The sequence below is a fragment of the Labeo rohita genome, chromosome 7 (assembly GCF_022985175.1).
Source record: "Labeo rohita strain BAU-BD-2019 chromosome 7, IGBB_LRoh.1.0, whole genome shotgun sequence".
Lineage (NCBI taxonomy): Eukaryota > Metazoa > Chordata > Actinopteri > Cypriniformes > Cyprinidae > Labeo > Labeo rohita.
Window position 1 is genome coordinate 37,261,284 of NC_066875.1, and position 22,481 is coordinate 37,283,764.

The 22,481-nt window shown below is 38.0% G+C and overlaps 4 protein-coding genes and 2 non-coding genes across 8 annotated transcripts; 2 read left to right on the forward strand and 4 right to left on the reverse strand.

Annotated features, from left to right (window-relative positions):
- Positions 1-425: 425 nt before the first annotated feature.
- rbm4.2 (RNA binding motif protein 4.2) lies at positions 426-3,995 on the reverse strand. 2 transcript variants are annotated; one of them, XM_051114002.1, is made up of 4 exons: positions 3,890-3,995; positions 2,846-3,276; positions 1,176-1,938; positions 426-983 (listed from the first exon to the last, which is right to left on the reverse strand). In XM_051114002.1, exons 2-3 carry the CDS (start codon positions 3,255-3,257, stop codon positions 1,193-1,195), a joined length of 1,158 nt encoding a protein of 385 aa, XP_050969959.1. In that variant the 5' UTR covers positions 3,258-3,276; positions 3,890-3,995; the 3' UTR covers positions 426-983; positions 1,176-1,192. The 2 variants fall into 2 exon arrangements, with proteins under 2 accessions (XP_050969959.1, XP_050969961.1); XM_051114004.1 differs by lacking the exon at positions 1,176-1,938.
- A 2,654-nt stretch (positions 3,996-6,649) lies between these two features.
- rbm4.3 (RNA binding motif protein 4.3) lies at positions 6,650-9,654 on the reverse strand. 2 transcript variants are annotated; one of them, XM_051114005.1, is made up of 4 exons: positions 9,596-9,654; positions 8,442-8,884; positions 7,705-8,356; positions 6,650-7,350 (listed from the first exon to the last, which is right to left on the reverse strand). In XM_051114005.1, the coding sequence occupies exons 2-3, from the start codon at positions 8,848-8,850 to the stop codon at positions 7,734-7,736; spliced, it is 1,032 nt and encodes a 343-aa protein (XP_050969962.1). In that variant the 5' UTR covers positions 8,851-8,884; positions 9,596-9,654; the 3' UTR covers positions 6,650-7,350; positions 7,705-7,733. The 2 variants fall into 2 exon arrangements, with proteins under 2 accessions (XP_050969962.1, XP_050969963.1); XM_051114006.1 differs by lacking the exon at positions 9,596-9,654 and adding an exon at positions 9,493-9,580.
- Positions 9,655-11,370: 1,716 nt separating this feature from the next.
- tifa (TRAF interacting protein with forkhead associated domain) lies at positions 11,371-12,863 on the forward strand. Its single transcript, XM_051114009.1, has 2 exons — positions 11,371-11,604; positions 11,795-12,863. Exon 2 carries the CDS (start codon positions 11,854-11,856, stop codon positions 12,433-12,435), a length of 582 nt encoding a protein of 193 aa, XP_050969966.1. The 5' UTR covers positions 11,371-11,604; positions 11,795-11,853; the 3' UTR covers positions 12,436-12,863.
- A 5,631-nt stretch (positions 12,864-18,494) lies between these two features.
- trnak-cuu (transfer RNA lysine (anticodon CUU)) lies at positions 18,495-18,567 on the reverse strand. Its single transcript has one exon. It is a non-coding gene; the product is annotated as a tRNA-Lys (tRNA).
- A 558-nt stretch (positions 18,568-19,125) lies between these two features.
- Positions 19,126-19,199, forward strand: trnan-guu (transfer RNA asparagine (anticodon GUU)). The gene has a single exon. It is a non-coding gene; the product is annotated as a tRNA-Asn (tRNA).
- An 897-nt stretch (positions 19,200-20,096) lies between these two features.
- On the reverse strand, positions 20,097-21,607 carry LOC127167770 (cornifelin homolog). Its single transcript, XM_051114010.1, is given in 4 exon segments — positions 20,097-20,476; positions 21,181-21,341; positions 21,498-21,547; positions 21,549-21,607. Coding segments are annotated over 4 exon segments (504 nt in total). The 5' UTR covers positions 21,602-21,607; the 3' UTR covers positions 20,097-20,236.
- Positions 21,608-22,481: the final 874 nt, after the last annotated feature.

Genomic DNA, 22,481 nt, shown 5'->3' on the forward strand with positions numbered 1-22,481 from the left:
AGGTGAATAAAGCCCTGAGTGAGAGTTGGTCAGCACATCTAATGCAAGTTTCCAATTCACTCACATGTACAGTCCACCTTTCCATCTAGGTGCATCTTTTTACAATATAAAGATCTCCTGTCATAAACAGTCATTGGTGTACAGACAACACTTTGCATCCCACTGAAAGCTGCCCAACTATTTAGGTTGTATATTAAATCATATTTTTTAAGGACTACCACATTTGGGGGAGGGGTAAACACTCAAAACAAGCTCAAAATTCATGTTCAAGCTCCCAAATCACAAAAAAACTCAGACATTGGTAAGAGAAACAAGCAGACCATTCTGTTGAACGTACCAATTAGATACAACACAATTCAACAAGCAGATCTGAACAGCTTGTATATACCAATCACCTGTAGCAAATGCTAAAAACGATATTGGAATGTTGAATTTTAGAGTTTATTTTCCTATAAAGCTTTCCGCAGCTGCAGGATTAATTACAGATTGCCACTTCCCCCTAAATACACAATGTTTGTATAAATATCGCCAAAAGTAACATAACCAGATTGTCCTCACAAAACTTAAATGAAAGAAATTAAGTGGCAACCTGACAGCTGAAGAAAAGCATTAAAAAGGTAAATAACAGTGGATCACAACTTGACTGGGGGAAAGTAGAGATGAAAATAAAATTCTAAATCTCACAGAGGATTCGTTTAAAAATGATGCTGCCATTAGACACCCCACCTTACCTCTGGATATTAGTGAAAAGCAAAGCAAAAACCAAAAATCACAAGCACGTCTTGCAATCATACACGGATGTCTCCAATGGAAAGGGAAATTAAACAGCAGTTTGTGCAATTTGAGTAAAACCTTAATGAGCAGAGCTAATAAACATTGTGATCAATGTGCCTATCCAATCCTGCATCTTTGAAATCCGACGGAGCATCCGACTGAAGCAAAGTCTTATAGGTGGAGGGGAAAATCACTTCACTTGACGACACCTGAAAACAAAAGAGAAACAAACATTCTGTGAGATGAAACATTTCCGACAGGCTTACACTTCTGACTTTTGCACTTTTTAACCCGAGCAAAGCGGCTTCGCTTACTACTGTACTCGAAACGGCTTACGCTTAGAACAGATCACGCTGACATCTCATCTGAGTCATCAAAGTTAACGACCCGCTATCGCTCACCTTAGCATGTGTGTGGCTTAGTATGCGTATCGAACCCGCTCGGTGTAGTTCTCTCTGGCCCGCGGCACGGTGTAAGTCGATGAGCTCCTTGAGACCGGGGAAAGTCGCGAGCGCTCGTACGAGTAGCCTTCCGAACCGGCGCCCACACGTCTGATCGGGCTACGGTCCCGCGAGAAGTACGCCGATGCCGTAGGAGGCGGAGGCGCCACAGGGCGTCGCTCATAGGGATCGAGGCTGGGAGGAGCCAACCGCATCCTTGAGAGAGAGGAAGAAGAGGGAGGGGGAGGAGGTGGAGGAGGGGGGATGGAGAGAGGCCTATTATCCTCGAAGAAGCTAGAGCCAGCCGGACGAGCCCGATACTTCTCGTAATAGTCAATGCTTCCGTAGCGTTCTCGGTCATATGCGGACGACCTCTCGGGATAGGCGCTCGGCGGCCTGCTGGGGTACCGTTCTCGAGCATCCGCGCCGTACTCGCCGTAGGTGGGACGCCGGCTCATGGGCGGGGGAGGGGGAAGCGGCCCTGCAGGGTAACCTCTAGTAGGAGGACCTCCAGGGCCGCCCATGCCGTAACCCGGGGCGTTCCTCGGGGGGCCTCTACCGCCGGGGAATCCCCCCATGCCTCCGCCATAGCTACCGTTTTGCCCGCGTCTGCAATCTTTGGACCAGTGGCCCTGTTCTCCGCAGATGTAACAGCCAGTTTGGTCTCCCATGCCGGGCGCTGTACGGAGGCGACTTGTGGACAGTTGTACTTTGATCAGCTTGCCTTGTGGGAGGAAGAGAACACACGCAAGACAATGTAAAACTTTCTTCCGCTCACGTAAACCGGCATTTTAAAAGAGAATTATTGCATCACGATAGCCACAGAGCACTTAAAGGGTTAGGCTGCCCAAAAATGAAAAGTCTGGCATCGTGTACCTGCCGTCATGTCGTTCCAAACCCTTAAAACTTTGTTCATCTTCAAAAGCAAATTAAGATGTGACCCTGGACCACAAAACCAGTCATAAGTAGCACGGGTATATTTGAAGCAATTGCCAAAAATACAATGTATGGGTCAACATCTTTAAGATATTAAGATCATGTTCCATGAAGTTATTTTGTCAATTTCCTACCGTAAATATATCAAAACTTAATTTTTGATTATTAATATGCCTTGCTAAGATCTTCTTTTGGACAACTTCACAGGTTAATTTCTCAATTTTTTTGCACCCTTAGATTCCAGATTTTCAAATAGTTGTATCTTGGCCAAATAGGATACCAAAGGAAAGCTTGTTTATTCATCTTTCAGATAACTGGACTTGCGATTCAGGGTCACATATTTTTAACGAAACCTCATAGATTTTTGTTACACGAATTTCTAATGGAGAAACAGAAATCTCTTAGGTTTTATTGAAATTTAATTTGTATTTTGAAGAAAAACAAAAGTCGTATGAGTTTTGAAACGACTTGAGAGTGAGCAAATGACAGATTTTTTATTTTTGGATGAACTATCCCTTCCATATTAGTGTATCTGTCTACTGCCAATTATCTAGAAAATGGATTCTCTTTAGCAATTACAAAGAACTGAATAAGGTGTAGCACATTGTTCCCATGCTAAAAAAAAAAAAAAATGTTAGGAGTAAAATGCAACCCTGGGTACCCATGGATTTCGTCGTTTCGAGGTTAATGTTCACCTTGGAAGGTCGTGTTATCCAGTCCACTGATGGCCTCCATGGCATCCTCCATTCTCTCCATGTGAACAAAGGCATAGTCCTTCACTATGTCACACTCAACCACAGGGCCATATTCCTCAAACTTGGCCCGGAGCTCCTGATTGGTGCAGCCGCTGCTGATGTTGCTCACATGCAGTTTGGTGGAGCCCCTGGGCTTCCCTTTGCTCATCTCCACATTTATGGCTTGACCTTTCAGCTCGTGATGGTGGAGTTTGCGGATAGCCTCTTCGGCCTCCTGCTTACCTTCCATGTGCACAAAGCCATAATTTTTCAGGACGTCACACTCTTTTACTTTGCCATATTCAGAAAAAAGAGAGCGCAGATCTTCCGCGGTCGTGCTTGTGGATAGGTTGCCAACAAAGATCTTAACCATCTTTATTGTCGTTTTTTTCCTGGACAGAGGGAGCATAGTTTCGAAATGCACGTTATATCAACAGATGATTCCTTACATTACTGCTGTGTTGGCCTACAAAACCATAGACAACTTATTCCTAGCAGAGTTTTTGGTTTCAATCGGGTGGCTTCAGGCCAGAATGATTTACGCACAACTCAGCATTCAATATGCTGTGTGTGGCACTCACTGGTCTGATGAAACTGCGTTAAGTGCGTGAAGTGGAAGATCAGGTTCAGTTCTTGGACTTTATGGCGCAGCTGAATTATCTCGCGTTGCTAGGCCACTTATCCGCGTGACCATCACAAGCAACATATTATCCCCCTTAAGTTTTATTTCTCGTCATTCAAATGCATGTTATTAATGCACGATTAAGTACGGCCGAGGAGCGTCGGTGAGGTTTTAACAGCTGTAGGCCAATAGTTTCGATTATGCAAGGCTAAGCTAAGTTAGCACGACTACATAAAGTTACCCGAAGTGGACGTCGCCGTATTAAGAAACATGCGGTTATATTACACTACTACGCCAGACTTCATTACGTTCATGTCAAATCTAAACACTAGCACTAATGTAAAATAGTAAGAGTTGATTAAGTTGGAACCACAGTGCCTTACCGTAGCGAGCACGTAATCTCACTGGCTGCAAAGATGAATGAAGCCTAAAATGGAGTCGCCCGCCGTCACGGAACTTCCTGTCCACGAATAAACACACAGAAAAAACCCCAACACGCATTCACAGCAGTGTATGTCTGAATACATACACAGCTTTTACTGATCCTCAACAAAGACAATATTTCCAATTTTATTAAAGCACATATGTAAATAAATACTGCAATGACCTATATATAACAAATTATTATACTGTAATAAATTGTATGTATGTATATGATGTATATAACGAAACATGTTCTCTGTAATCAGTTAACTTTAATTTTTTTGCTTTTTTTATTTAAAAAAATTGTATTCATTTTTTTTTAATTTTGTGAAAACAATTTAACCAAAAGCATCAGTACATTAGAAAGTTTATTATTACATATTTAAGTAAATCTGAGAATGTAAGTTGATGAATAATGAAAAAAAAATCTAATTGGCTCTAAACGTTCATGTTCTAAGTTTAAAAAAAAAGCAAAAGTAAAATTTGGTACAGAATCTTTTATTCCTTAAAACCACCAATAAACACTGCTTGGAAGTGCTTAGAAGCTTCTGTCAGCTTTCAGATCACTGATAATCTTTGGTTTTCACTTTGCCACTGCTTTCCTCAAATTCAACCAAATATTTTCAATGAGAATTAAATCTGGAGACTGAACAAGCCACTCATGAACATTCTATGACCGATCCCTGAACCAAGCATAGGTAGATTTTGGATGTATGCTTTTAGATGTTTGTCCTGTAGTAAAGTTCATTGATCATCAGCTTCAGCCTTTGCACCAAAGGCATCACAATTCTTGTCAAAACGGCCTGAGACTTCAAAGAATCCATGATATCCTTCATATGGTGATGATTTCCACTTCCTGCTACAGTAAAACAACTCCATAACAGGACTGGTTTACTTCAGTGTTTGACTATGGAGATGGTGTTCATCTGCTTATAAGCTTTGACCTTTTTTGCACCAGACACACAGCTGATCCATACGTCCAAAAAGTTCCAGTTTGGTCACATTACTCATAAAACAAAATCCAGAACTCCACATGTCTATCCAAATTAATTTAATCATGTTCAAGTCAGCCTTTTTGCTCTTCTTGGTCAAGATTGGTATTTGACAAGATGCCTCAAACTTAAAAGCCATGCTTGTCTCCTTTTGTCAGGTCATCTTGCAAGTCTTTGGCTGTACATTGTTATTTTTTAGTTGCTCTGATCAAACATTTTATGATATTGTGCTTTTTTGTTCAGAAGGTTTTCTGGTACAACCACTGATCCATAATAGAGATTATATTATATATATATATATCAGTGGGTACAACACACTTTAACCTAGAGATTAAGGCTGCCAGCTGTCTCTATTAACTTTTAATGTCTTAGAAATCTTTATATAGCCTTAGACATTCTAATATAATAAAACAATTTATTTTCTATAACTTTTGTGGGATCTCTGTTGACTTATACTACATTTGCTATTCAGCTTCAGCATATGCATGGGCTGACTGTATGTATGTGTAACACCTCAAGCTAATGCAGGCTTTTAATAGTTTCTAAAGGCTTAATTGTTTTAAGACAACTTTGTTCCCTAATATAAAGACGTCAATGTTGAATAAATATGACATAGCGGTGTTATTTAAAAAAAAACCCTAGAACTCAAAAATATTACACTATATATTGACATTATCACTTTTAATATCCCAGCAAACTGTTGTAGATGCAATTTTATATAAAGTCCTGGACCTTAAGAAAAGCTTGTATTTGTAAAGTACTAAAGTCTCTGGGGGGGAATAATTTTGATTGCAAGTACACAGTAGTCAACATTTGAAGTGGACCAAAAAAAAGTTAAAGTTGTTCTAAGACAAGAACGGGTATTGTTTTGGTTTTAGGACAACTTTGATGATGTTTTGGTCCACTTGAAATGTTGACTACTGTGTGTGTGTGTGTAAATAAATAGACACACACACTTGATACACAACTGCCTATTCTTCAAAATAATAACCAAGACATAGTTTGGGCAGGAAAAAAAGCTTTATTGGTTTATTGAAAGTGCATTTACCTTAAATGTATATGTATATATATATATATATATATATATATAAAAATATATATATGCAGAGATCACTGCCATAGGCACATGCATTTGATGTCCCATAGATGCCATAATTATGCATTTTGTAAAATAATGAATTATGAGGGGGGAAGACATACATTAACCTAAACATATAACTTACCCATAGTTCATCCTAAAATATATCACTTAAAAACATTTGGAAGTAAAACATTTGGATCCAAATGCATGTCACTGATACACATACGCAATCTGTGTACTAAAGCTACACCTTAAAACAATTAAGTAATGAAGAGCATGCTGAGTGGTGAAGAAACTAAATGCGTCAAGTGACTTACCTGGCATAATCAACTTAAAAAGAACCACTGATTTATTTAAGGAAACATTGGGAAGTCTAGCCACTTAGTGAATCAGAATGATAGGATTATTTGGACACAGACCAGGAACATTGACACGGCAGTGATTTAGGGCACATGAACAGCCTTGTAGACGAAGTGATGTAATCGCTTTCATTTCGCCGCAGAAGCAGTTCCATTCTCTGTGATACTTCGAAACTAGAAAGCAAGATGTTATTGGTTTTAACTCGAATTTGTGTCAATACAGTTACTTTTATGCCTATTTAGGCAAGTTGAGTTTAAGAGGGTGGCAAGAAAAGCAAAACGACGGACCAAGTTCCAGTCTTTTTATTAAAACTTTCAAGTGTTCCTATGAAAGAAAAATGATACAAAGTCCTTAAACTGCGATATTCTGCAATTAAAATGCACACTACAGCACAATTTCAATGAAGCCAGTAGACGGAAAGGTTTATTGCTGCGGAGATTGTATTCTTACTTGCATGCCGCACTTTAACAAATAGCTTAGATAGGGAAATAAAAAGAGATAGAGAGAGAGGAAAAAAAAAAAAAAAAAAAAAAATTGCTTTACACAAAAGAATTTTTGGTTCTAAATCAAAATTATGTCATAGCGCTTGTTACAGTAGTTTAATAACAAACGATAAGGTCATTCCAGATTTTAAAAGGTAAAAAAGGTACAGTGTGATACATTGAAGTTGAAGAATAATTTTTTATATGCGTTCCTTTAAGTCTTTACCAAACCACCAAGTTAACCTAATTGACGTACTCTGGCTTAGTGCTTCTCTCACCTATCAAATGTTAAACAATAAAAACAAGGCAAAAAATAAAACAGTTGACAATTTAGCATAAGGACGATTTTATGCGTGTAAAAGCGGTAGTTTTATAGAATGTGCAGTCCGCAACAGAACTCTTCCACTATGGTGCGCAGGCGAACGAAACGCGCTCTGGCAGACAAAGACGTATCGCGGCACGTGCACCTGGAGACAACGACGACGATCTTGTTGAATAATTTACACCTGGAAAGAGAGCAAACCACATGAGTCAAACGGCTGCAGTGCCATCTGGGATTACTGAATCGACAAGCTAAGCTAAAATAAAGATTTGTATGAAGTCTATTTGATTTATGCGAAAGTGAGCGCTTAAAATACCATTTAAACACTTCGATACGAAGTTCAGCGTTCCTCGGGCAGTGCTTTTTAAAAAAAAGGCCATAAGGCCGTTAAAAAAAACTTACGATCCAGGCACTTTGATACAAAGTTTACGTTACTGTTACTTGCGCATTAATTACACCACACGCAGAACAGGCCAAGTGCGTAAATTCTTGGTTAAACATTAAGAGCTCATTTTTGGGTTGCGGGACCTATTCTCACCTTGGATTACAAAAGCGCAGTGGTGCACTTTAATACGAGTAGCGCGCAGGTGGTGGAGGCGGTGCCGCCCTGTCAGCATAGGGGTCTCTGGCCCGAGGCACGCTGTACATCGGGGTCCGAGACATGGAGAGAGGGGACAGACGAGATCGCTCGAATGAGTAACCATTCCCGGCGGGTGCCTGAGGGGCAGGAGGAGCACGTCTGATGGGACTGCGGTCTCGTGCGTAGTACGAGGACGGTGGGGGTGGAAGGGGGCGTCGCTCGTAGGGGTCAAGGCCGTTGCCAGCCAACCGCTCTCTCATAATGCCCGATGACGGGGGCGGAGGGGGAGGGGGGATGGCACCCGGACGCCGATCCTCATATGAGGAGACGCCGTACGGGCGAGCGCGGTACTTCTCGTAATAGTCGACCACACCGCGTTCACGCTCGTATGCCGGTGCTGCGCGCTCGGGGTATGGGGGGCGTCTGGGGGGCATGGGTGGTGGTGGTGGAGGGGGACCAGGGGGATACCCGAGGCGACCCCTAGGATAACCAGGGGGCTCAGGCCGGTCACCAGGGAAACGGGGTGGCCAGTATCCACCGTCCGGGGGGCCATAGCCTTCCTCCTCGCCTCTTGGTCGACTCTTTGAAATCTGCACGTGAATTCGTTTGCCTGCAAGTGTACAAACACTTCACATTAGCAAATATTACAAACACGCAAAGGGATACGATGGGAGTGATAAGACTGGATTTTTTACCTTGGAATTCAGTGTTATCCAACCCCTTGATGGCATCCATGGCCTCATCGGAATTGCTCATGTGTACAAAGGCAAAGTTCTTAATAATTGCACATTCGGTAACTGTGCCGTACTCTTCAAACATCGCTCTGAGCTCTTCATCTGATCCTTTTTCCACATTGGCAACATGGAGCTTTACCGGGCCCTGGTTTTTGCCCCGACTCGCTTCGACGTTGATGGGGGTTCCATGCAGTTTGTATAAATGAAGGTTTCGGATCGCCTTTGTTGCACTTTTGCGATCGTCCATGTGGACAAAAGCAAAGTTCTTGATAATGGCACACTCAGTGACCGTTCCATATTGAGTAAAGAGAGACTTTATTTCTTCTGCTTCTGCCTGCTGAGGCAGGTTCCCAATGAAGATCTTCACCATCTTCGCTAATGTGTTACGCAGAGCCTGAAACACACTGTGATAAGATACACTACGATGAGTTGCCAGCAATGCAAATCAAATTACTGTGGTTATCATAATAGCCTATGGCCTTTTGCAGATCAACGCGGAAGAAAGAGAAGGCGAAACCACGCCTGGTGCCAAACTGAAATCGAAAGCTTTTACAGTGGACTTCCTGAGAAGCCTATCAAGTCAAACCAGTTTATGCAAATACTTGAAGCATTATCTACATGTAGAGAGATCTACATACACGCAAACGCGACTCAATAAGACGTTGTTAAGTTAAGGAGAATTAAGTTTAGTACAAACAAGCAAGAACTGTCCTCACATGTTCTTATATACGCCACGGCCTCGTGTGATTACTTAATAGTAGCGGACTATGAAACCTCCGTAAACGTCCAGTTTACTCACGGAATATACATTCCTAAAATGCACAAGAACAGCAAAACAGCAAGTAATCGTTGATTTACGCGCTCTGCACCTTGAGAGAAAACTCAGTTTCTGTTGCTAGGTTTGAATAAGCTAACAGCGTTAGCTTACTAGCCGAACAGCCGTTGCGCGCCGAGATAAACACCATGTATTTACGATTTTCAAATGTAGCCGATTAACACAGTTTTTACATACCGTACAAAAGCTGCCTGTATCAAATGTTCTTTAATGCTGCGCGCTAAACCTTTATTTCAATACTGACGCTTTAAAGGTCAAAGAACTAAAAAACAATACTCACCGCCTGTTTCTCACCACAATGAGGAAGAGGGTGGGTCATTCAGTAATATACATCCTCAGCCCCGCCCACAAGGTTGAATAAACCAATCAGATATAAGAACGCGGATCACGCGGAACGTGATGTGTTAGAATTGTGGAAAGTTAAAACGATACTGTTCTGAATGGATGAAAAGTCAATTTACTGTGAATTTTTGAAGGGAATGACGAAGTAGACAGTTATTGCAATAGATGAAATCGGTATTCAAATAATGCATAGCAGCAAATGCTAAATCAGTAATGAAAAAGAAATGCATAAAAGAATCAACTTGTAGAATCAACTTGGATAAACATTTATATGTGACCCTGGACCACAAAACCAGTCATAATTTTGAAACTGAAAGCTGATCAGATTAGCTTTCCATTGATGTATGGTTTGATAGGATAGGACAATATTTGGTCGAGATACAACTATTGGAAAATCTGGGATCTGGGAGTAAAAGAAATAAATAAAGAAAATAAAAATAATAATAATAATAAGTTCTTATATATGTACGGTAGAAAAATTTACAAAATATCTTCGTGGAACATAATCTTAATGATTTTTGGCATAAAAGAAAAATCAATAATTTTGACCCATACAATGTATTGTTGGCTACTGATACAAATATACCAGTGCTACTTATGAATGGTTTTGTGGTCCAGGGTCACATATTTAATTAGTTTTTTGGGGGGATTTTTGGGTAGAGAAAAATATTTTATCAGCCAGGCAATGCACTATTAACCCTGGCTTTGTGAGTGATGTGGGGTTACTTAATCATTGACATGTTATAATCAATAGAAGGAATCATACAGCAGAAAGACAAACGTTAGTGTTAAAATGTAAAAAAAAAAAAAAAAAAAAGTCTGGGAATTTTAATAAAAAGAGAAATAATAACTCAAGAAAATCTATGATTTCTCCCATACAAGTCTCCTAAACAACACCTTATCTCACATACTATTTATACCACTCAGACAAGTCTTTCTGCTTCTGTAACTGGTTAGTGTTTACCACAAAAACAAAGTCTACGTGTCAGTTGGGCTGTTAAATCACTACTGCTACAGATGTAATTAAAGACGTGCAAAGGTGTCCCACATGACAATATAAATACAGATTGTATATGGTTTTTAAGCAGAGTGTCTCTGGTTGAAGCTACCAGTAGGTTGCAGTAATGCACTACCCTAGATTAGATTGAGATCCGCCTTTAGGCAAAAAGATAAAGAGGGCGGAATTGTTTACTGTCTAGATTTGATATCCGTTTAATTGTTTAAACTTTGTTTCATCAGAATGTATCATTACTTTAATATTTTCAATGTTTTAGATCAAGCTATTCCAGATTGAAAGCTGATGCAAAGATAAATGTGAAATATGAGCATTTTTATTTCTTATGTCTTTGAGACTGCGTCCCGAAAAGTTGATAGATTACGTTCAAAGATTGATATTTTGTTGTGATGACGAAACTGACATGAAACTGACACTTTCAGCTGCCTAAAACCCGTCAACATTTCTCATCAACTTCCCTTCCCTGTGGTTTTACAGTTTTGTCAGGACGCTTTTGGGGAGTGACTGATAAGACATTGTAAATGATGACCATAAACATGTTCTCAGTCCTGTTTAAACACCTCTTTTATCTGGTCAAACGATGTCATGTCACGAGATACTGACGAGGGCTTTAAGTTTTAACATAACTTTGCCTAATAAAGGGTTTTTCTTTTCTTTTTTGTATCAGAACGAGAATAAAGCGTGTCTTGCACCTCCAGGTCAAATGTAGGGCAAATAATAATTTTAAAATATAACATGAAACAGATAGCGAAAGCATGGAAGTCGATTGCGCAACTCTGGGGTTTTTGAGAGTCACATGTCCCAAGCTGGAAGGGGGTTGGATTTCAGTGCTTCTGATGCAATTCCCTTTGTTTGTAGAGCTCATGCTATAGCGATCTCCGCTTCAGAACAGCAGTCCGTTAGTTGATGATCGTTGCAAACAGGTCCTGAAGGTAAGCCAGACTGTTTAGTTTTGTTAAACTGGTAAGAAACTTATTTCTTAAGCTGCGTCGAGTTTTTCGCTAGATATGTGCTATGTATCAGTGCATTCTCACTTTAATTCAGAATAATACGTTTTGATGCAACATACAACTGTTAAGTGTAATAACACATGACAAGTTGTTTCTTAATGTTTTTCCTTAGATTTAACTATCAACAACTCAATTCAACACCACAGAGGTTACGTCCATTTGTTTCCCAGAATGGATGATAATAGCAAACTCGAGACTGAAGAACTCCTCACCTGTCTTCATATCAATCTCTTTCACCCTAACCAAGCCAACCGTCCTCTCTTCCACAACCTGCCCCTAAATAAGCCATACAGAATGGACGCTGAAGATCCACTAAGGCTTGGCCGTGATGGACAGACCTGCATCTTTGTTCTAAATGACACCTCGGTCTCCAGAAAACAGCTCTCCATACAGGCGTATCGGAAAGCTGGCAGCCAGTTCTTGAGCTTCATGATCCAAAACATGAGCCACAAGGTCAAACTTGTGGTTGGTGGGTCTGAACTGAGATACCTTGAAAGAGCTGAGCTTGATGACAAGGTGCTCTGCCGCTTTGGGAGATACGAACTGCTGATTTGGCAGGAACCAGGAGAATCAGAGAATAAATTTGAGGTCCTGTTTGAAACATGCAATACACCCCCTTCGCAGGAATTGGGCATAGATGTGCCATGCAAACCACCTGTTATGGATACCGGCTTATCATGGAGAAACTTTGAGAATGGAGCACCTGTAAGCCAAGAGCCACTGGAGTCAGATGAGACAGTTGTTTTAGTATAGATATGCTTTGCAAGAACCATTCAGAATTGGCAATTGTTGTTTTCATTGACACTGTGTTATTAAAACGGTCAGCACGTCTTGTAAGTAACAGACTAAGATCTAAAACTACACTGTTTAGTAGTGACATGACAGACACTGTTATGATTTCTTCTGGAATGCTACTGAACCTGTTTTATTGCATGCTGTGTCTTTGTGTTTCTCCTCTTGTACAGATATTTTATTATGTATTTTGCTGAATTTCATTGGAATTATTGTCACACATTTGCTTAAAAGGTCCTCTGTGTTTTCTCTTCATTATTGTAAGTGTTCACTCAAGTGCTTTTGGCCAGTGTTTTTATATATAATATTTTTTTGTTGTTGCATTGTTTTGTATTGACTGTTACTTGATAAAATGTCAATCATAAGCTTTTAAAAAAATGTAAAATTACTATGATTAAAAGATTATTCATATACTACTTTTTTATATGTTATATAATGATAATGTTACATAATTATTGTTCAGATTGCTTTAAAAAAAATCAAAATACAAATTAATACAACAGTATTTTCCATATAATATCTTAATAATGAATAAATTGATTCAGTACAATGACAATGTGATTGTATTGTAATGTGAAATTGCTATGATTATAGGATTATGCATATACTACTTTTTTGATGTTATATAATGAAATAAACGTTACATTTTTATTGTCAAGATTGCTTTTTGTAATAAAAAAAAAAAAATCAAACACAGTCAAATTAATACAACACAATATTTTCCATATAATATCTTAATAATAGTGACTATACAAAAGCAAATGTTTTATTTTAAGAAAATGTGTTGTCTTTCTGTGATGGACTGGCCATTTTTCTTTTTCCCCTTTTCCCCACTTGCAACCCGAGACACTGGGTCAGCCTGGATGGATGGATGTGTTCACACTTAATATTTTGCCCGCACATCATAAATTAGTTGTTATATGTGAAAATATATAGCTGCCTTTATATTTAAAAAAAGTCCCTTTTTTTTTTTTTGCATTCTGCTGTAAGATCATGGTTACTTCACACATACAGTCCTTTATTTTTAAAATTACCAGTCACTGTTACTGTTAAGAGACCATGTGTGAACCGGACCTTTTCAAACTGGTAACACACCGGTCACACTGGTAAATTTGTTCTGCCAGTTTCCCAGTATGAGAAGTTGTAACATTACCAGTAAATTACCGGTAATGTGCTCTGTGTGAATGAAAAATCGAGTCTACCGGTATGAGCACGAATGAGTTCAGAGCCAATCATACTCAGGGCCAATCATAATGTCGCAATGACGCATTTACTCCGCACCGTGTAGTTTGGTTTGTAGCAGTGTTGCCAAGTCTGTGGTTTTCCCGCGGAATTGGGCTGCTTAAACACTGTTGCTGCCGTTTGTTTTATATGTCCGACCCCAGTAACGTTATACTAAAGGAGAAGTCCACTTCCAGAACAAAAATTGACAGATAATGTACTCACGCCCTTGTCATCCAAGATGTTCATGTCTTTCTTTCTTCAGCCGTGAAGAAATTATGTTTTTTGAGGGAAACATTTCAGAATTTTTCCCCATATAATGGACTGATATGGTGCCCCGATTTTGAACTTTCAAAATACAGTTTAAATGCAGCTTCAAATGATCCCAAATGCCGTTGTAAATGATCCCGGCAGAGGAAGAAGGGTCTTATCTCGATCGATTATTTTCATAAAAATAATACAGTTTGTAAACTTTTTAATGTTAAATGCTCGTCTTGTCTCGCTCTCCCTTAACTGTTTTTTTCTGGTTCATGACAGTTAGGGTATGTTCAAAAACTCCCATCTCATGTTCTCCCTCAACTTCAAAATCATCCTGTATCGCTGTTTTACCTTTTATTGTTAAGGGTGTTTTAATCTTCTTTGCATGTTCACTTCTGCAGTGATGCAGGATGATTTTGAAATGATTCTTGAAGTTGAGGGAGAAAATACAATTGGTTTTTCGACATACCCTAACTGTCTTGAGCCAGAATACACAGAGTTCAGGGAGAGAAAGGCAAGATAAGCGTTTGAGATTTAAAAGCATTTAAATTGTATTTTTTAAAATGAAAATAACCGTTCGTTTCACTAGATAAGACCCTTCTTCCTTGACTGGGATCATTTACAACTGCATTTGGGATCGTTTGAAGCCGATATGGAGAAAAATCCTGAAATGCTTTCCTCAAAAAACATAATTTCTTTACATCTGAAAAAAGAAAGACATGAACATCATGGATGACAAGGGGGTGAGTATATTATCTGTAAATTTTTGTTCTGGAAGTGGACTTCTCCTTTAAGCTTCGGAATGTGAACTGTACCAGGTGAACCCCACCAAAAATGTGTATTTTACCCCCGGAATGCAAATTTTACTGGGGGAGCCACAATTGGAATAGTTTTGTTGTGAAAACCTGGCAACCCTGGTTTATAGTCATCTATTACAATGTCTTTGGGCCAAAAGCTGCTGCATAAAAGTGAAAATTTTACATAAATAAAATCAACAAGTCTAACTCATCCTCATTGTCATCACATGGAAGAGGCAACTCGGCACTCTTCCTATTGCCCTTTCCGTAAAATATTGTTGTATTTTTTGCAAAGACTAAATAATTTCCTTATTTATACATATATACCCATATATTACAATAAACACTTCAAATAAATAAAAAATTACAATCAAACTATTCATGTTACTATCTATAAAAAAATCCCAATGGGGAAATACATTACTTCAATTCCACTGTGGTACAGCGTTGCCATATGGCAACATTGATATTTTCTCATTTTACAGAAAATCTATGTTAGATAATATTGATTTCTGAATAAAAATATGTAATTTACTAACCAAAGATTATGCAAAAAAATCTCCCTTGAGAAGAGACATTCAGAAATTAGGTTTACAGAGCAATTTCTGGAGCACTTCAACAGGTGTCCTCCATGTTGGGGTGACAGTGGAAAAAAAGTGTTTGGAGGAACATTCAAATGTCATGTGGCTTATAAACAGCATATCATTGTATTTTTTTCAGAATAACAAGGAAATAAGTAGAAAGTAATTGTTGCCATATGGCAACACCGTACCATAGAGGGATATACCCCTTCATGGTTAAACATACATTGCTGGGAGGCACAGCCATCAAAAGGTTATTTCCAGTTAATGATGTCACAGAATTTACCAGTAATTTGAAACTGAGTGTGAATGGTGCTTTAAAAGACAGAACGGCAGCGCCCGTGTGAAGTCTCAGTTGGCAAACGGAATTACATTTCAAGCATTTACATTTTTTTTTACTTACATTTTTGGTAAGGTTAAGAATCTTAACAAAGGTTAATCCCAGGTGACCCACGAGCTGAAAATCACCAGAAGATAACCATCCTTTTGTACTTTAACTATAAACTCTGTGAACTCACCACCTCTTTTTACAAACAACATGAGCACTGATAAGCATCAGCGACAAGATAGCAGATGGTTTACAATAAATGATGTCAGTGGTGAGATCGAAACTCTGATGTAACTCTCAACAGGAGCGGCAGTATTATTATTATTGTTATTTTGATATATATGTGATATATATTAAGCTTTCAGATATATCAAGCTTTTTATGACTGGTTTTGTGGTCCAGGGTCACATATCTTTATATAAAAATTATACAAAAATTTTTGTATAAACAAAACTATATTACTAATTTTTGTATAAACAAAACTATATTATTAAAATCAGCCAATGGTTTTTAAGCAAAAGTTCCTCCAGCATTAGATTGTATGTAATTATATTACTCTACATTTCAGTATTGATCATTTGAATGTATTTACAGTGTAAAAATCATAAAGTATTAATATTGTACTGTACATATGTTATTTTAATGTCTACACTGCTGATTTCTTAGAATAACACTGATTGACACAGATGTCTCAGCATCATCACACTCAGATTGTTGTTGCATGTACAGACTGGTTGCATTTGCTTACCTTTGATGAACTCTTAATTACTGGGAGATTTGGTGAGTACTTGTGGAGATTTTTCCCCAGACGCATGTAGTACGATGGGTCACCATGAGTCACTGTGCTTCAAACCTTTCAAGGAACAAATACTAAAAAAATAAAATGTGATAAAATGCGGAACTATGTGGAATTGCACAATGTGGAATTGACAGGAAGTCAGAAAGCAGATCATTCTTCAGTCATCGGTAGACAGTAATGTGAGGCGATTATTAGACATTCACAGTTTTAAATTGATAAGAAAAGTTCTAAATAACAGACTAATGAACTCATACATGAAATGCAGTGATTTATGTTATGTTATATCGCACTTTGAAAATGAAGAAACTTTAATGTAGTAAACATATGTAAACATGGATGCAAAATGGACTGTAGGGCATAAAGCAAAACGGAGGAAGAGAATTGCTCTTCAAAATTAAAAGTCAAACCATAAGGCATGTGTTTTAGCCTGAGCAGCCCGGAGACTTTTTATGATCACTGTTTTGGATTTCAGGGGAGTTTAGCTATACACAGAAACACATTCATGAATATGGAGAATTTTTTGTTAAAATGTGTGCTTTTTGAGTATTTTCTCTCATCTCCCCCTTGGCACAGAAGAGCAAAGGTGAAGAAGTGAAATCAAATGTTAAGCAATAAAAGCGTGAGAAAATGCTTTTCCTGTTTTAACCATTATTGGATATTAAAAACAGGAATTTGAAATGTGAAGTTGCAACACCCTGAAACTCACAACGACTGACTGTATTTCAAAAATCAATAAAGCTAAGACAACCGAACAAATATGAGACATAAAAATAAAAAATGTGTTTCATGATAAGACATGACCAACAATGCAAACAGAAATACTGTTCTTTGTGTAGTGAAACATTTAGTTCTGGAACATTTACACTTGAATAGCTTAAATAGATTTGGCTGTAACACTAAAGACTGACAGCTATTCTAAAATTCTTTCTGCTGGGAATGTTGGGAATGATTTCTGAGGCTGGCAGGTTTTGATTTCTTGTAATAGTTTCAGGTATTTACCACATATACAAATTACAGATTTTTCATAGTTCTGTGGATTTATCAAAACTTAATATTTGATTAGTAATATGCATTGCTAAGAACTTAATTTTCTTAATATTTAGATTTTTTTTTTGCACCCTTAGATTCCAGATTTTCAAATAGTTGTATCTCTGCCAAACATTGTCCTATCCTAACCAACCATACATTAATGGAAAGCTTGATTCAACTTCCAGATAATGTATACATCTCAATTTAAAAAATTGACCCCTATGACTGGTTTTGTGGTCCAGGGTCATATATAAGCACTTATAAGGCACTCTAAAATGAATAAAACAGATAATAAAATATTTTAGCCACTTGCAGCACATTACTGGCCAAGATCCAGTGCCAGTTTTAAGTACTTTTCCAACAAAAGTCCTCCTAGAACTTCCTTTTAAATATAATGTTTGTCAGTTAGGGGGGTTACTACCCTCCACTCAGCTGTCTTTATGGTTATGAGCTAAAAACTACTGAGTTTGCATGTGTGAAACTGAAAGGAGGGAAACTGGACATTGACAAGATTACAAAATTACCATAACTTCATTTTTACAATAACATTACCATAACATTAGGATCACAAATAGGTATGCAAAAACTAAATTGTTCTCTATGTCTTACACGCACACAACCTTTTTTTTAATCATTATATGTTTATTCTCTTTAGACACACCTCTGCAGCCAGTACTTGACAAACCCACAAATATAAATACCCCTAGTATTAGGCCTTCTTTTTGTTTCACACTTTTTCCTTAGTTAGCCTATGTGCTTGTTTTAAGGTTTTGTCATAGCTATCATTCATACATGAAAAAAATACATAAAATATTTTTCACAAACAAAAAGTTGTATAAAATCCATGATTTGTAAGGCTTTTAACATTGTGAGTCCAAAAAAATCGTGCTCTTATTTAATACCGTTTCACTTAAAATATTCAAACGTGTTTTACCTTCTCTTTCCTGTATATTATTTTCAGGTCTTCCAGAGTCCATCTTTTGTTGGGGCTTTTATCTAAAACATCTCGCCCAACGTGGGGCTCGAACCCACGACCCTGAGATTAAGAGTCTCATGCTCTACCGACTGAGCTAGCCGGGCGACATGCTAACAGGCTTAGCCGTTAGGGTTTTATCCCAACCAGACAAAACATAGCTCTAACCCCAACTTTGATCTTTTTACTCCAAGACTAGCATAAAGTTAGTCTAGAACTTATATTGTTCGAATTAACTTAAGAACAAATTTGCGAAAGAAACAGACACTGACGAAACACAAGCGACAAAAATCGGGTGCTTCAGGATTCAGACGCAAACCGAAAGAGTTACTACATTTTTCTTTTCCAGAAAAGACGTGCATTCGTTCTTATATTGCTATACACGTATTCTATGACGAAAATGCTGAGATCAATCTGAAATTCAGGGCAGGGTAATAACAAACCTGAATATTTAGATAATGTCTACAATGTAGAAAATCACCATGGATTTACTGTAGTAACTATATTTTAATTACGCTATTTGTGGTAAATTGTAGTATTGTATGAATAGAAAGTAATAACTAATTTGTTAAACAAAAATTGTTACTAAACTTGTACTATAGTAAAATCGCGGTTATTTTGTAGTAAAGGTCCTACTACTGTATTCATACAAACCAGCGACATCTGTCTCTGTGGCGCAATCGGTTAGCGCGTTCGGCTGTTAACCGAAAGGTTGGTGGTTCGAGCCCACCCAGGGACGAATGATTCTTTTCCAAACTAAAAATGAGTGTACTTGTACAGCGCGACATAGAATAGCACGACAAAGCGGAGAAAAAAGTCAAATACTGGCCAATTCCTACCTCACAGGTTTTAAATTTTATAATTTTATCATTTACATTCAACTATTAAGTCTGTTCTCATTACTTTATTTTGAGTAAAAAAATTAAATAGTTATTTTTATAGCAACAATGTCTGAAGTCGAATATGCTACTGCGTATTCTAATTTACGTTCTGTGGCAATCAGGTTCAGGTGGATGACACAAGTGATTTCTTAGCGTTACATGATCGCTCCCTAGTGGAGAACATACAGTATTACCTTAAACGGACAGTTGACTTAAAAATCATCGTTCCAAACCAGTATGACATAATAACTTTAATTTAAAACACTATTTTAAGCAACTAATCGCTCTGCCAGAAGAGCACACAGTTCTGCATATTAGTCCTTGCTTCCAGATTCCCTTATGACTAATTTTCTATTGACACTGTTTGGACAAGCTAAACTCTCCACATTCTCTGTTGACACTGTTTGAAAAACAAAAAAAAACAATAAAACCATCGCAGAATATCCAAATGGTTTCTACTACAAATACCATTACAAGCATTACAAATCATCAAATCTATTGTTTGACTGGACTGGAGATCCACACATATCTGTTTTTTAGCATATGTTATAATGAAAATGACATTGGTGATGCACACAGGACAATCAAACAGTTTTATGAGGAAATATATTTTATTTACTTAAATAGGTGTACACTTTACTTTATATATATATATATATATATATATTTTTTCTTTCGACATTTAACTACTACTTTTGCCTAAAGAGAAAGTGCTAAAAATATAGAAAATTTCAATATTGATTTGTTCAGTAAAAATATTGGCATTGTTAAACATGTAGGCTAGTTATAAATATTAAAACGACATTTTCACTATGGAATTTCAACAAAACAGCAGATTTTGGGGTTAAAGGAACGCTGGTGTGCTCATATGCACTGAGATCGTTAGTAGCCAGTATTAACGGGGTACATAGGCTGGTAGCCGGCATTGATGGTTTGGCTTGAGTTGGCTGGTTGAAAGCTTGCGGTGGCTGGTTGAAAACTTGCGGCGGCTGGCTTGCGGCTGCTGGTGAACCGTGTTAACGGCAACGTTAACGACCACTTGGTTTTGCCGTCGAGCCTTCAGCTCCCTCGCCATCTGACACCAGACGCACGCAGGGCAGCAGGTCGCCATACAGCAATCATTCTGTATCGAACCCTTCATGAAAAAGACAAGAACATTAAATCTAGTGAAACGAAAAAATATTAAGGGGAGGGCAGGGAAAGTATCGGACCGTTCAAAGTCTGAGGCACGCAAAAAAATGATAAATTCAGTTTGTAGTTCTAAAACCAAAAGAAAAACGCAGTATTTGAGTAATTTCAATTTATGGGTAAAAAAAGGTGTGTGATTAATGTAAATATAGACCGGTCAAACCTCAAATGTAAAATTCAGCTTCTGCATCATAGGAATAAATGACATTTTATTCATATACATTTATTAGTATACATTTTGTTACACATATGCACTTTTTTTAAAAAATTTTAACGTAAATTTGTAGTCCACCTCAGATGTTTTCACCATAGGAATAAACTACGGTTTTAAATATATTACACTAGAAAACGCTTATTTTAAATTGTGATATCTGTATCCACCTTATTTTTCCCGTAAGAGCGGGCGCGGCTCTGTAAATGTGCGAGCTTTCGGTCTCCCCTGCTTCAGCTGCACAAACCAGCTGTTTTGCCGCTTGATATTGCAAACTGGTGTGTTTTACCGTATTCTTTTAATGTATTATCTTAATTATGAACACAGAGGTTTTAGTGCAAACAGTTTACTGCACTTTGTTATTCTTCTCCCTATTTCCGTTTGCAGTGGCTAATGAACCGGAAGTCTTGCACATTTTACACTGAAAAAGCTGTATTTACCTTAATGTGGAATCTCTCTCTCATACTGCTCCTCATGGCGAGTGTAATAGGATGCATTATGCCACCAAAGCATATCTCCAGCAGAGGGAGACAGAGACATTCTCCAAAATCCTCACTGGTCTTACACATAAGGCAGTATGTACACCAGAAACCACAGCAGCCTGCCACAGGAAAACAGATGATATTGAACTGCTTTTAGATCAGCCAAAATCTCACATCCTCAAACACAGTTTGTTCTCATCATTCCTCACACATACAAACACAGATGGTGTCTAGAGTCTATATTTCCTGTTGTTCCTCCTCCACCCCACACTTACAGATGCCCATGTCTTCACAGCAGTCAAACGCTCCACTGCTCCACTGGTTTCATCATGTTATTAGTGGTCACCGTCGACTGGACGCTTGCAGCTGTATGTGCCATCCTGTATTGTCCCGGGAAAAATCATGGAGAAATACAGAATGCCCATCATAAATATAATGCTTTTAATAAATAAACCTAAATAGATTTGTATTTATAGAGGCATGTGTATATGCACATTATTGAATTGAAAAGAACAATTTTGCATTCTATTTGGGTTACAAATATAAAATCACTGTGGTAGTTTCATATGGCAATACGGATAGCAGTGCAGTTCACATTGAAAAACACTGGACATTTGAGACTAAAAAGCATGTCTAAAATGAAGTATTTATTGGGTTGCACATTGAACTTTTACATTGCATGACTAAAAAAAAAGTTAGCAAAGAGCTACAAGAGTCTGTCATGATCTAATATCTCCACTACAGTCAGAGATCACAGTGAAACATGATTTGGACCGAAAAAAAAATCCCTTCTTCACCTTTAGGGCTGTTCCCTTCCCCACACCCCAGCATAGAGGAACACAATGCAAATTTCCATACCTTTTATAAGTATCAAAGCATAAAGAAAGGAAAAGGAAGAAGAGATGGAACATAATAGAGCAGTATGGTTGCATGGCTACAGAATAACATGAAATTAAAGCCTAAGTGAGGTCAGAGAACTGGTTTTTCATTTTTCCCCCATTTTACTTGTAAATAGCCTCTGGCTTCTCTTGTTTCACAGATGGAAAACATTCAGCGCAATGCATTTGACACTGTGGTTAAAGCAGGAAAAGAAATGCTATAAAAGATTGCAAGGAAATGATTTTTAAAATGTGAAGTGGTGCTCCTATCAGTTACAATAAAAAATGTGGCCTGTCCGGACATGCTTAAGAATTTGAGAAACACAACACACATGTACATTTCTAGTCTTCAAAAACCATTTAAATAATGCTAAATCATAA

Bases quoted from the DNA above. Each gene is read 5' to 3' on its own strand.
- rbm4.2 (XM_051114002.1), bottom strand. From the start codon at position 3,257: ATGGTTAAGATCTTTGTTGGCAACCTATCCACAAGCACGACCGCGGAA. The intron at 1,939-2,845 runs GTGAACATTAAC...TCCTCCCACAAG, and splicing joins GGATAACACGACCTTCCAAG to GCAAGCTGATCAAAGTACAA.
- rbm4.3 (XM_051114005.1), bottom strand. From the start codon at position 8,850: ATGGTGAAGATCTTCATTGGGAACCTGCCTCAGCAGGCAGAAGCAGAA. The intron at 8,357-8,441 runs GTAAAAAATCCA...GTACACTTGCAG, and splicing joins GGATAACACTGAATTCCAAG to GCAAACGAATTCACGTGCAG.
- tifa (XM_051114009.1), top strand. From the start codon at position 11,854: ATGGATGATAATAGCAAACTCGAGACTGAAGAACTCCTCACCTGTCTT.